This window comes from Apus apus, chromosome 20 (genome assembly GCF_020740795.1).
Source record: "Apus apus isolate bApuApu2 chromosome 20, bApuApu2.pri.cur, whole genome shotgun sequence".
Taxonomy (NCBI): Eukaryota; Metazoa; Chordata; class Aves; order Apodiformes; family Apodidae; genus Apus; species Apus apus.
Window position 1 is genome coordinate 3,363,333 of NC_067301.1, and position 13,974 is coordinate 3,377,306.

The 13,974-nt window shown below is 50.6% G+C and overlaps 1 protein-coding gene across 5 annotated transcripts in view; it reads right to left on the minus strand.

The window, feature by feature from the left end:
• Nucleotides 1-13,974, minus strand: part of SAMD11 (sterile alpha motif domain containing 11) — a 113,907-nt gene that overhangs the window by 24,507 nt on the left and 75,426 nt on the right. For all 5 annotated transcript variants that reach the window (XM_051637202.1, XM_051637203.1, XM_051637201.1 and 2 more), the window contains 3 exons: nt 12,694-12,786; nt 5,994-6,161; nt 733-883 (listed from right to left, as the gene is read on the minus strand). In XM_051637202.1, coding sequence (XP_051493162.1) covers nt 733-883; nt 5,994-6,161; nt 12,694-12,786 — 412 coding nt within the window. The remainder of the gene's footprint in view (nt 1-732; nt 884-5,993; nt 6,162-12,693; nt 12,787-13,974) is intronic.

Consider the following 13,974-nt stretch of genomic DNA (forward strand, 5'->3'; position numbering starts at 1 on the left):
TCGGGAACGCACGCAGCTTTAATTTAATATCTTTCTGAAGTTCTTGATTGCAGAGGGAATGGCTTATGGCACAGAGCAAGATAAATGAGCTAGAATTTCCTGGGGAGGGGGAGGGAAATCAGCTTTCCAGCACAGTGGTAAAGGGAAGCTCCTTCTTACTCAAAAAATTCTTTTCCTTCTATTCCATCCTAGAGCATTCATTCTCTCTCATCATCTGCAAATTTACACACCTTAGCTTGCTCTGTGCCAAACAACAGGCTAGAGACTAGCATCTGTTCTGGAGAAGGCAGGATTGGGGTCATTCCCAACAGCCAGCCAGTGGCCAACCTGGATGTGGATGTGCACAAGGACACACATGTGTATGTGCACATCTGTGTACAGACGTCCCAGCATGAGGCAGGCACACCTGCAAACCACACTTTCACACCTGCATAGCACCCGCGGGTGCAAACACCCAAGGGAGACGTTAAACACCTTCCCAGAGCAAATCAAATCTGCCCACCCCCACAGGCACCCCTACCCTCCCCCAGAAGCACCCTCCCCTCCCGGACACGCCTTTCCAGCCTGGCTCGGAGGGTGCACCACGGCCCGAGAGCCCCTGGTGCTGCCCGGAGCCCCCCGCCCCGGTACCCCCGTGCGATGCCGCCCCGGCTGGAGCAAACCCCGCCCCGGGGCGGGGGTGAGACGCGTCCGGCCCTTCACCGTCCCCTGGCGGAGCCGCCCCCGCGGTACCTCTCGGGGAAGTGGGTGTCCCTGTGCTGGGGGAGGCCCTGCTTCCTCCGCTGGCTGGAAGAGTTGCTGGCCGAGGGGATGTGCGCTTCCATCGCGCCGGGGTTGCGCGCCGCTGCCGCCGCCGCCACCTCTTGCCGCGCCCGGAGGAGATCTGGGGAGAGGGAAGGGATGAGCTGCTGCCCGGCACGGCCCCCCACGCCCCCCGGCACCCACCCCCGGAGGCCCGTACCGCCTGCTGCTGCGGCTCCGCGCCCGGGGCGACAGGGCTGCCCCGGGGCTGCTCCCGGCTCCCCGCGGGCAACGGAGCTGCTGCCGGGGCTGCTCCCGACCTGTCCCTCTCCGCAGCCCCTCGGGCGACAGCTCCTTGGCTCCTGCCGCGGCCCCGGTGCCCGGCTGGGCGCTGCGGGCAGCCTGTCAATTGCCGGGGAGCGCGGGCGGCCCCGCTGCCCCGGGCGCTCACCCGGCCGAGCGGGCTCTTAGCGGGATCCGCCTCCGCCCAGGGAGTTTGGCAGCGGAGGAAATTGTGCAACTACGGGAGGGGGTGGATTGCTTGTTTAATTGCCTTCCTGTTGGAGGGAGGGCAGGAGGGAGGGAAGGAGGGAGGGAAGGAAGGAAGGATGGATGGGGGGGGGGGAGACAAAAAAGGAGAGGGAGGCTTTCCCGAGCGACCCGCCTGGCCTCCCTGCTCCAGGGGCTCGTAGCCCCGGCCCGGGCTCGCCTCGCTGGGGGGGGCAGCAGCTCCCGGTCTCCGCGGCGGCACCAGCCCCGGTCCCGCCGTGGAGGGAGCGGACCCGACCTGCTACCGACAAGCGATCTGCATCCTCCCCCCCCGCACCCCGGCCTCCCGCCGAACCCCCGCAGAGGCTCCGCCATCCACCAGCCCCTCGCTGGGCACCCCCAGCCCCCGGGGCCGCAGGGTGTGCCATGGGCAGCGTGCCCGGCGCTCCGGACCCCCGGTGGGGCAGCGTCCCCCCCAGAGCGTCCCAGCATCTCCCGCTGCGCAGCAGAGCATCCAGAGCTGTTTTCCTAAGCGTGATGACCCCAGATGGCCAGTCGCCCTGTGCCTGGGGGGTGCGGGGGGCCCCCCCTCGCCTGGGCAAGGGGTGACAGTGACAGGTCTGTACCTGCCTAGCGCAGCTCTGCTGTAGGAAAGGGCTGGGCCACGGAGCACAGGAGGATGAGGTACAGAAAGGGGCCCCTTCCAGCCTCAGGCACAACACTTTTGGCTGCAGATCAGAAATAAATGCACCCCCCATCAGACCTGCACTGCCACTGCAGAACCCTCCACCTGTGACACAGGCAGCCTGTGCAGTCCTGGGTCACACACGTGTATAGTCTATCCAGAGTAGGTGTCAGCAGAGACAGCTGCCCACTGACAGGGCCTGTTTCCAGAGTGCTACTCCCTCCCAGATAAGCATCAGGAGTCCCTCAGTTCCTGTACTTGCTTGAAAACACCCTATCCACAACCTGCTAATATCCCACAGCAAAACCTCTGCTGCCATCCACATGATACACAGGAAACACAGACACTCAGATGCACACTTAGAGGAAACCTCCTTCATATGCTCACTGTGCACTACTCTGCAAAAGGAAACCAAAACACAGCTGGGGAGAGGAGGAGAAGATTTATCTTCATGAACACACCCTGGTCAGGACCAACTCGAATACTGAGATTTCAAAGCAGCGTATTTGTCCTCTCCCCACCACTGGTTCATAAAGCTCAGTTAATGTACATGTTGCATGACCCTGGTAACAATATACTTCCCATCTCCTTGCCTTCCTTTATACCATCATGCTGTTTTCCTTTGGTTCTGGAAATCCCAGCTATCCATATTCCTATCAGCCCCAAGATGTGTCCAGCCCCATTCACCAATCATTTTATCAAGTATTTTGGTGATGCTCATGGCTTGAAGCCCCATGGTGGGACTGCAAGTTGGGATGGAAATGCTTATATAGCTCCTATTTTGCTGGCAGTAAGGATAAATAATGGCACCTGAATGTTTCTACACACATTTATGCACACACAATTCCTGTCCCCATGCCCCCAACAGAGGGGACAAACTTTAAAACGAAGCACAATTTTGAACTCCAAAGGCACGTAAGAAATAGCAAAACAACAAAACCCCATCAGATCCCATAAAAAGCCTGAAAAATTCTCTGAGCCAGGGACTGTGCACCTCCAATGTTTATAAATTAATTATCTGAAAAACCCAGGTCACTCCTTATTGCCACAGCGCCTGTAATTTAGCAGTCTGGCATGCAGCCAATTCCAGGAGCTGCATTGATCCTGAATGACCGCAACAAACCCCCACACGCACACCCTCCCCTCTTTCTCTCCCCTCCTTCCCTCCCCTGTGCCTCTACCCCCTCACACAGCACCCCCCCCACTCCCATCCACCCCCCCTCAGAGGATCTGTTATTTACAATCCTGCACTCTGACAGTTGGGAAATCAGATTGATTGACAGTGGGACGCTGGCGGATGGAGGTTCCAGGCACGTAGACAAGACTGAATTCAGAATGTGGGATGAATGCCACTGGGAGAATGGGGGTGGAGGAGGGGGGGTTGAAAAGCAATTAAAAAAAAAAGATTTCTAAATTATTAACATTTTTTAAATTATTAATGTTATTGGTGCCTCCATGTGAGCACGCAGATAAACTGCGCTTTGTACTGGCACTAATAATTTATAGCCCAACCAGAGCCCTGTGGTGTGGAGACAATCCAAAAATACACCAAGTTTTGTCTTGTCAATGTTACACAAGAAAGTCTATCTGTGCAGACTCCTTTTCTCCCCCTGCCCACTCCAAAACCTCAGTGTGACCCCTCACCTAACAAATGCTGATGAGACAATTTAACCATAATCATAAAAAATAAGTCAGGCTTTTAATGTAATGAGCTACTTTGCTCATTATGTGGGGGGAGAAGGGGGTGATGCCAGCTGTTCTGCAGCACCCAGTGCCTGGGTGTACATGTCCCCCATGTCCAGCAGCCACCCAGTGCCCAGGTAGAGGGCCCTATCATGGCTGGCTGTCACAATACAGGCACACATGTTTTGTGCTCAGTACATGCTCTGTTGTATTCAACACGGTCTACACAGACCTGCATGTCATGGTTGAATATTCAGCACCTGCATATGTTACCCTTTTGTGCGTGGTTCACATTAGATATTGCTGGCTCAGGTACTGTGCTGGTGTTCACTGCACCTCTGTGTGGAAGCTCCAGCCCTATGGGTGTGGCTGTGCCCTGTACTTGTGATTCAAGCCTGCAGGAGCTCTGCATCTTTGTAAACACCTGGAACAGTGAACAGCACACACAGAAGCACGTGCCGTGTTCACCATGGTGCACCTCAGCACAGGTTTATGCCATGCCTTTGCTGATAAGAAAATCCTTACTCCACAGAGAAAGGAATCGCCTTCTTGCCCCTAGAGAAGCCAATCAAATCAAACAGACTGGAAAAGAAGACAGCCTCTTCATTAACCTAACAAGGAGCCCTGGGGATTTACACTCTAGGCCAGAGATTCTCCTCCAGCTCTTGCTAGATGCTTCGCCGATGCTGCCTGCGCTCCTTCCTCGTGTCCCCAGGCAGGTGGGTGTCAGCCCAGGGTGGGAAGCAGCACAGGCTGCAGCTGCTTGCACAGCCCCACTTTGCAATCACCTTCAACCTTCTGCTTCCAAGCCTGGGACAGCTTCACCTCTTCCATCTCCCTGCCTTTGTCTGATCCAGACAGCTCAGCTACTTCCCTCACTCCTGCATCAGAGGCCTGGGGGACAATGCACAGCTTTACCCTGGACCAAGCTGAGCCAGCGCCAGCAGCTTTGTCACCCGAGGGAAGAAGGTGAAGTGTCCCCGAGGGCTAAGGAGCCTTCAGGCCATGGAAGGATGCTCCTGACTCCCACGCTCTGCCCAGCGGTTCTGCGGGCAGAACCTGTAACTGCCTGGTGCCCCCTTTAGGCACAGCGCGGGATGCTGCAGCCGAGCTGGATTTAGGCAGCTTCCTTACGGCCCCGGGAAAACCTACCAACAATCCTCCAGTTCACGTGGGACCTCAGGACACCACGCCAGCCCCAGGACAAAGCAGCAGAATTGGACAACAGGAGGTTAATGAGGAAGCTGCTTCAGGACCAGCTTTTGGATTTTCCCCTCCTTGCATGAACATAAGGGTCCAAGCACCAGGCTCCTTTTAAAGAGCAGAATGGCAGCATCTTCCCTGGAACATAAATACCAGTGCAGAAATACTCCTGTGCTGCTAAAGCCTGGAAACAGCAAACAGGCAGGTACTGAGGCACAGGCTGCAATGCACACAACAGGCCCTAAATAAAGCAGGACCAGAGGGTCCCAGCTCAACCTCAGAGAACCATACTTGGGAAGGTGTGGAGACAAGTTTCTTAGTGCTGGAAGCTGCGACCTACAGGGTCCTTAGGGCAATGTTTTGAGGAAGCCCTCTACAAGTGAAGATACACTGGGTATGGAAGTTCTCTCCCTTTCAGCAACCCTTTCCCTTCCCACAGCAGATCTAGTTTCTGCCAGTGAAGGACCACACCAGACCTTGGTGATGTACACAAAATTGCTTTCAGTAGATGGTACCATGGATAAGCATATTCCACTGACTTCAGTACTTGCCTGCCAAGCTGCCTTCACTGCAACTTAGCTTCATCTGCATATTTTAATTGTCCATAAAATCATGAGACATCTAATTCTCATTAAGGTGCAAGGCCTCTAGCACCAGTTTATGCTTTGTGTGTAGCAACTTTTTGAACCTGCCATTATCAATGCCTACCTAAATCCTGCAGCATCATCTTGCCATTTCAGATCCCATCACTGTGTTAGGAGCATTGGGCACTGCCTACACCTCACAAGCCCCCTGAACGATGCCAACACTCTCCTTGCTCCACCACTTTGACCCAAGTAAGACTTAACACCACAGATTCTGAATATTCAGATTGACACAGACTCTTGAAATGATGCAAGAGAAGGACCCCCTTCACCTCCACTGCAAAATACACAGTAGGGATGTTGCACCTAATCTATTCCAGGAAGCGTAGCCCCCACAGACAGCTACAGAAGGCATTAGCATTTATAGAAGGATAAAGGTAAATGTCCTCAAAGAGAGGGTGGGAGAAATTGTCTGTAGCACCACCTGTATGATAAATATGCAACACTGCAGTTCATAAATCCTCCTCACACGCACACAAGGGGCTATCTTGCAAGACTTAGACCAAATGGCAAAGCAAGCCCCTTCTCCCCTTTGCAAGTGCCCATACCTCCATGGCTGGGCACTGCCATGCTGTTGGCCAGCTGGTAGAGACGTTGCTGCTGCTGCTGCTCTTCAAACGTGCTGTGTTCGTTCAGTGCTGACATCATGCGCCTGTAGTGCTCCTCCGGGGTCATCTGAGTCACCGAGTCCTCCAGCAGGGGCGTGTGGGAATTTTCTGAAGAGCAGAAAGATTCGGTCTTTGTTTTTTTTTCCAGAGAGAAATACAGTGGAAAATCACATAAGTACAGGGACAGAGCAAAAGCAAGAGAAAGGGGGCTAAAGGGATATTGTATCAGCACAATTTCCCAGAACTCTGTAGTGTATCCACTGAACTCCATGTGCCAAGCTGCCAAATGCAGCTGGCTTTGTGCTCCCAGATGTACCATTATATGTAGACAAGACACACCTACAACTTGATAAAGCTCCAAACATGGGCACACTTATATACAGCTTCAACTGCCAAAGCACCCAAAATACTCATGAACAACTTTTTTTTTTTTTCTTTCCCCTAAAGCAACAAGCACTGCATTATGGTAACACAAAATTACCAGCAAGATCTCTGCCTCCTAGGTGGCAAAGAGGACAGGCAGGATGAAAGAGTTCACTGCATTCTCACCCTTTCATCTTAGGGGACGTGCTTTCTTTTATTCAGTGCATACCTGATCAGACATGCACCCCTTCCCCCCCAGCTCCCTGAGCATCCACAAAGACACAGTGATGTGAGAGATGTTCAGGCACCCAGTGTAGGTGATGCTGACAACTGCACCACGGTGATGACAGTCAACCTGCCCAGCTCTTGGAGGCAAGGCACAAAAGCAGGTTGTTTCAGATCTCTATGTATGGCTAAGCACCCTGAGGCCACTAAAATCACACCCAACATGCCCACCTCTCTATCTTCCCAGAATGACTGCACAGCCCAGGAGGGAGGTGGTACTTTGAGGAGGGCTCTGCCTGCTCCCTGGGCAGCAAGGAACTCAGTCTGACAATCAGGGAGATAAAACAACAGAGGCTGTGTTTACTGTAAGCAGAACTCAGAGTAATTACAGTTCTCTGCCTTGGTGGTGGCTGCTCTAACACTAATTTATCTTGGATCTTCCCCACAGGCAAAACCTTTTCATTACTCAGAGAGGAACTCCCAGTAACAACCTAAACAGGCAGAAGGGCAGGGATGGGGTGGGAAGGGCTCCCCCCATGCTGCAGTCACAAGACCACCCTGCTGCATTCAGTGAATGACAAGACCACCCTACTGGGTGCCCCAGATTCGTGCTCCTTCATCCACTTCATTTCACAGAGTCCCTTGGGGATCATAGCAGGTGACTCTGCTGCCAGGCTGGCTCCAAATTCAAGGTGGTGGCTGTGAACACAGGCACCAGTATGAACATGCAGCCACTGAACACCTTGCTGGGAAAAGAGCTGTGGATCTCTCAGGTGAGAGAAAGGCCCCTAAGCTAGTTACCAGAAAAGATAGCCCGTGGCAAATACAGTCCAAGGGACAGGATACCTGTAAAAGGTGGCCCTGCCACAGTAGCCCAGGGACTCGTTCACTTCTGCCTCAGCCAGAATGAGAGGCTATTAGTGGCAAATGTCTGCCACCAAACTCATTACACAACCAAGCACAGAGGAGCTGATTTTGGGGATGCAACCTTCACCTGTAATGAAACCATCTCCTCCCCAAAACTTAGGAGAAGCTAATAATAATAACAGTAAAACAATACAACAATAATAATTATGATGATGATGTCTGAGCTGCACAATATTTCAAGAAATAGGGTTGCATCACTGGCTCCCCAGGCACTCTTCCTCTGCAAAAGGGAAATGACTTCAGTCCCCTCCAACTCGGGTCAGCCATCTAGCCCAGCAAGGATTCTCAATCACCATAGCAATTTGTGGCCATATCTGCAACCACCAATCTCTACCCCAGCGACATGTATCTGCAGTTCAGGAACCACAGGCTTCCTCTGCAAATTACAGGTTCTTGGCCTGCTTTGAGCTAGTAGGTATTGGGAGCTGGGTCCTCACCCCATACTGTCTGCATCACACCAGACCTGAAAGATGGAGGCTGCACAAGAAGACAGCCATGCCATGCCTGCTCCCTCCCATTCCCCTTCTCCAGTATCCAAGCTTGCAAGACAAGGAGAAGAGGGAATGGGGGACAGAATTACCTCCCAGGTCCCCTTCCCACCAGGCCAGATTCCCACATCCTCCTCTGCTCTCTTGCCAACTCCTGCCACCTCCCCCAGGAACACAGAAGTGCACCAACTGTTTCTGGTCCTTTTGGATGCTCTTACCCAAAGGCCTAAGGAGCAAAGCTGCAGTCACAGACCTAATGTAGAAAAACACCTATTTTTTTTTCCCCACAGCTGTGTCATTAGAGAAAAAAAAGGGGGGGAGGGGATTTAATAACACTTAATTACCATAAACTCTATCCGATCAGCCACAGAGCAGATTTCAGGTGCAAGGAGGGGGAGAAGAAGTGGCAAGCAGAGGCTAAGAAGAAGGAGGAGTTCAGGGAAAGGCTGGATTTCCACACTTAAAACTTGGAAGATTTCACATGACTCAGCCAGTGATAATTCCAGCTCTGCTGAAGCTTTGCTGTCTGCTTTTGTCATTACCAGGGGTAATGCGGGAGACTGAGCTTGCCAAATCTCCTCCAGCCACCAGGTGTGAAATGGACCCTGGCTCGGTCATGGGGAAGGCCCAGCCAAGGCAGGCATCTGTTGGGTCTCCACGTTCTCCAGCACGCCTCCCTGTTCACCCATCCAGGAGAAGCCCCCTCTCCCACCCTCCACTAATGCTACAGGGTCCCAATGGTGGCAGCTGCAGGGAATTCAGGCTCTCAGAGGACGCAGGTTCTCAGCTCAGCCTGAAGGAGATGTCATTGCTGCACAACTTTTTCACCAAGCTTTTATAAAGCTTCCCAAGCAATCCCAGACAAGACAGGAATACCCAGCCTGTCTCCTGTCTTGTGCTACAACAAACCCATGACAGGTCAAAGCCTCTCTTTACTGAACCACAGGAAAAGCTCATGGACTCAGTTGCTGAAGCACCTCAGGCCAGGTTCTGGTCAGTATCTTTAGGGTCTTTGCTCCCTGATTTGTCACTTGCCAGAGCAGAGAGGGCCCATGCCCACTCCTCCCACCATACTCAGCAGAATGGGTTGGGGGGACAGTGAAACTGTTAGCAAGAATGGGGCCAAACACCATTTCTTCATTTGGCCTAATTAGACAGCTGCCAAACTGATCAGCATATGGATATTCCCTCCCCCCAAAAAAAGAACAAATTGACCGAGGCTGGATCTGCATTGCTCAGCTGTAGTCCAGCTCCTGTTCTGGTCTACTTCATTAACCAAAGATGCAATAAGATTTTGTTTTAAATTATCTACAAGAGCAAAGAAAAGAGAATGGCAGAAGGAGCAGCACATGAGCTCATCAGCCCACCCCAGGGGGTGAGCACAACATTGTTCCCTACTTGAGTTTTCCAGCACTTAGTCCAGCCTAGTTTCCAATCTTCCCAAATGATGAGGCTTCTACCGGATTTATTTTTCAGCGGTTCAAACACTCTTACTGATTTTCTCTTTTTGCAATCGTTCAGTTTTATTTCATATCTCAAGGTATTGGGAGATCTCCAGACATGCTGTTGCTGCAGGAGTGAGGATTTTACTTGGGGAATTGTCTCCCAGGGAGAAAGCTTCCCCCGTGACCTGCCAGCAGCAGCCCTCGCTCCCAGCCTCTGATACGCTCACATTTCCATATGAGACGCGAGAACGTTCTGCTCCGTTTGACAGCAGCGCTGCCGCGGCCCTGCTGCCACTGAGATAGGGCTCTCTTTTGATCTCTGGTGCACACACTACTGAGAGCACTGGGGAGGGGGGAAGGGAAGGTTACTGCTTCCCCGCTGGAAGGGTTTCCAGCCCTACAGGTGTTTTTTCACTCAGTCAGAGAGAAGGAGTGATTTACTTGGCTGCCTCTGTTCTCCTTGTCTTGTCAGGCACGGCCACAGCAGCACGAGATGTGCCGCGGGTACGGGGTCACTTCACCTCTTCAAAAGGTCGTTCCGGAGACAATGCAGCTGTGCCCTGAGCAAGAGCTACATCCAGGGCCAGTGGGTAATGGAGAGGCACAGTCCCCACCACAGGAAAGTGCCAGAGGCAGAGGACCAGCACCCATGCAAGACACATGCCGGGCTAGAGGAAAAGGAGGGGTGTGTCCCCAGGGGACAGGGCAGACCTGGCTCCTACAGGATGACAGCGTGGGGCTGCACAGGCTACACAACTCCCACTGGTCCTTGTTTCCCTTCCCACTCCTAAATCACAAACTGCACTCCCAGCATCTGCATCCCAGCCAAGCTCTGGTCTGCAGCACAATTTCACACATTACGGCACTGCTCTACAGCAGCAGTTCCCAAATTCCAGGTGACTACCCACCAGGGTCACATCATGCCGAGCCTTCTGTTTCCAGCCAGCTCCTTAGTAGAGAGCTGGGAACACAGGGATCGTTTCCCTCCCCGCCCTCCATGGTACTCATGCCACCAGAATGCCATCTGACTGCCAGCAGGATGGGAAGTCTCCTGGGAGCTCTCAGCTGCAAGGTGCTCTGCTGTTTGGAGCCTCAGACACAGAAACACTGGCTACAGCGCCCCCTCCAACCCTCTTCATAGCAGGGAGTGGGCAGATACAGGCTCCAAAAGCAGGAAAGTCTCTGCCCTGGCTCAGCCCCTCACTATTCTGATGGTTTCCAGCATCAGCACAGCCTAGGCTGAAACTGCCTGCCACAGTGCTGGAGAGAATATGGGCTCCCCGGTTATCTAATATAATAAAAACAAGTAACAAGGGAGATTAGAAAAAGGTCCTGCTCAGAATTTCCATCCTGTCTCACACACTCTTTGAAAGGGCAGAACAGGCTTTCTGAGAAAAAAAAGTGGGAGTACAAAAGAAAAGTTTGCTTTTATTCAAGGCTTCCTAGGAACTCCTCTCTTAATCAGTCAGGGAATCCATTTAGAGATGTTCAGAATGAAGGAGCAAGATTCAGATCCTGAATGCACACTGCAAAGCCCAGGGCTGCCTGCCTGCCTCACACTGCACTCAACCCACTCCAGCAAACACAAATGGTGGGAAGGCCAGAGAAATGAAAGGGAACAGGGGTATTGGACTCTGCTGCTCCTATGGCAGAAACATCCATTTATGCAAGTTCAGCCACTTTATTAGGGAGAATCCAAATGCAATAGTCTGGTCTCAGATGGCTTGGTAAAAGTTTAGCCTATTCTCAGCCAGGCCACATAGGTTGCCACATGGGTTCAGTTCCTAAGCACATGCTCTCTTGGAATTACAGGGGATACAGGCTCAGCAGGAACAGCAGGTGTATCAAGTGTGGTACAGGAGTCTCACCCCCCTGTATAACCAGCATTTCAGGATCTACACAAGCATCCTGCTGGAACTTACCTGCACATCTCCTAGAAATATTTCAAGGATAACAGGAGTAGGGCAGATGAAAAAAATCAAGGAAAAAAGGTAAGGAGTAACAGTATAGGGGCTCCTCTTTACACTTTTCAGAAAAACCCAATAAAAAGCTAAGGCACTTTTACTTGCATCAAAGAGTTAACAGGCAGGAGAGGGCTAAAAAAAGATTCAGTATGTTCTTAGGTGGTGTTAGCAATACCACATTAAGTGAGTATCCAACAGCCTCTCAGGGTATGCTGCCTTTCAGATCATAATTTGGGGACAAGAAGTCAAGAAGAGACAATATACAGGAACGTTATGTCAAATTAGGATGCAGTACAGGTTCCAATAATGTATCTTTATATGGCATAAGGTACGTAGAAGGCTTCAGGACAAACTGCTGCAGAAAGTCCCCTTGGAGATTCTCTGGATTGGTTATTGAGAATATACACCCTGAAGAGTCTCAGCTGCTGGACTCCAAACCCATGAAACAGGATCTAGCTTCAGACAGCTAGTCTGCTTTTCTTTTCTAAATTTTTTTTTACTGGTCAAAGAGTGCAGGTTAAGCACAGCGATCAAGATGGGTGTTACTGACAGCTAATTAGTTTGAACTTAACAACAAAGCCTTTAAGTGAACAGCCTGTAAAACCTCATTTATGCAACCTCCAGACAAACTCATTAACTGCAGGCTCCATTACCCACTCCACTTTGCCAGACGTAAAAAAAGTTTAAAAATCGTGTTTATAGGAAAGAACCGTAAGACAAATCAGGAGATTAAAAAATAATCCCTAGGAAGAGAGACCTTCTGCAGATTCCATCTCTATAGGAACAGTGCCATAAATGCATAAGAAAGAACGAGGCAGCCCTAGTCTCCCTGCTAGGCTTCTTTTTTTCCCTTTAAAGGAACAGATGCCAGCATGATAAGCATGTGTGTATCTTTTATATTAAACATGTAATCAAGACATTCTGCCTGAGAAGTAGAAATAACCCTAAAATGCACCTCAAAAGCTGCAGCTTTCTTTTTTAATCATAAAGCAATTATTCTTATTAATCTGCACCCCTGCCTTGCACTGCAAGCTTCCCTCCCATTAGATAAAGAAAGCACAGTGCCCTGGTAGCCTCCTTCATGCACCCTCAGTGCCGGATACTTAGAGCTCCAACACCACAGCCTCTTGGAACCCTCCCTTCCCTCCCTCCTTAATTTCAATTAAGTTCCACTCTTAAGAAAGCAGAAGAAAGGGGAAGGGGATGGGGAACAAGAAGCAGCACTTACCCTTTGGGGACTCACTTCTGGCTTTCTTGCTCTCTAAAGGACACTCACTGCTGCTGTTGGGAGAACATACTCTTCTCTTGCCTAAAATTTCATCTAGAAGAGAGATGAGAAACCTGAGTATCAGATAAGGTTGTACTTTCCTCTTTGCAGAAGCAAACCAGGAAGACTTTGGTATTTTGCTTCTCTCTCTCTCTCACACACACACACAGACACATGCACACATATATTACAGGCAGAGGAAAAAAAATGAAAGTAAGAAAAATAATCATCTTGAGAGCCTTGATCTGCTTTCCTAATCACGCAATCCAAAAGCACATAATGACTATTCACACACTGATCAATGCAATGTTTTAAAGCTATAAATTCTGAATCCAGTTGATTTCCTTACTGAGTTTCATCATTTGTTCTGTTGCCTTTTGTCCCCCTGGTGTTTCCACTCCTTTCATGCCCTGATGCAAAGCAACTGGGGAAGAGAAAGGATAGGAAAAAAAAACAACACACACAAAAAAAAAGGCACAACAGATCTCTGAATCTTCCTACCACAGTATCTCTCTCTCTCTGTCTCTCTCTCTCTCTCCCTCTCAATCTCTTCTCCCCTCCTCCCCCCCTCCTCCTTCAAAACCTCAAGGTCCTTAGCAATCTTCCCCCTCTAGATTGTACGGAAACACTCAAGCCTTTTGCATTACTGCAGCCCTACAAACCAACACAAAATATCTAATATACAATTACAGCGTCCCCGAACAGATTTAAAATCAATATCCTCCCATAATAATGCTGGGGAAACTGAAAGCATGATGTTGCATATGGGCAGGAAGGAAGAGACTGTTTGTCACTGCAAGCATCAAATTCTCATCTATCAAGGGCTTGTTAAAGATGCAGCATTTAAAAAAAAATAATCTCACAAACAAGCACCATATTTGAGCGAGTATACACTGCATCTGCCTGTGAGTCTAGGAGTATGCAAAGCTTCTGCAATTTGCCCAAAATTGTGTTGGTTAAGAAAGGTTATAAACCCCCTTGGTGCTATACATAAGAACAACAAAATTATTTCTGTTTCAGGGGACATTTTAAGCCAAGCAACTGTCCCTTATACTCAGAATCACTCTGTGTGACTTTGAGTTCAGCTAAGTAAGCCTGGGCTCCTGCCTTGACATTGTATTTATCAAGAGATCCAGATCTGTGGCTTGCTGAGAGCTGACAGTGACTGTGTCGAGGGCAGAGCCTGCCAGGCAGTGCCTTCTCCAAGGAGCAGTTCTGGAACTCTGCAAAGTTACAAGCAGC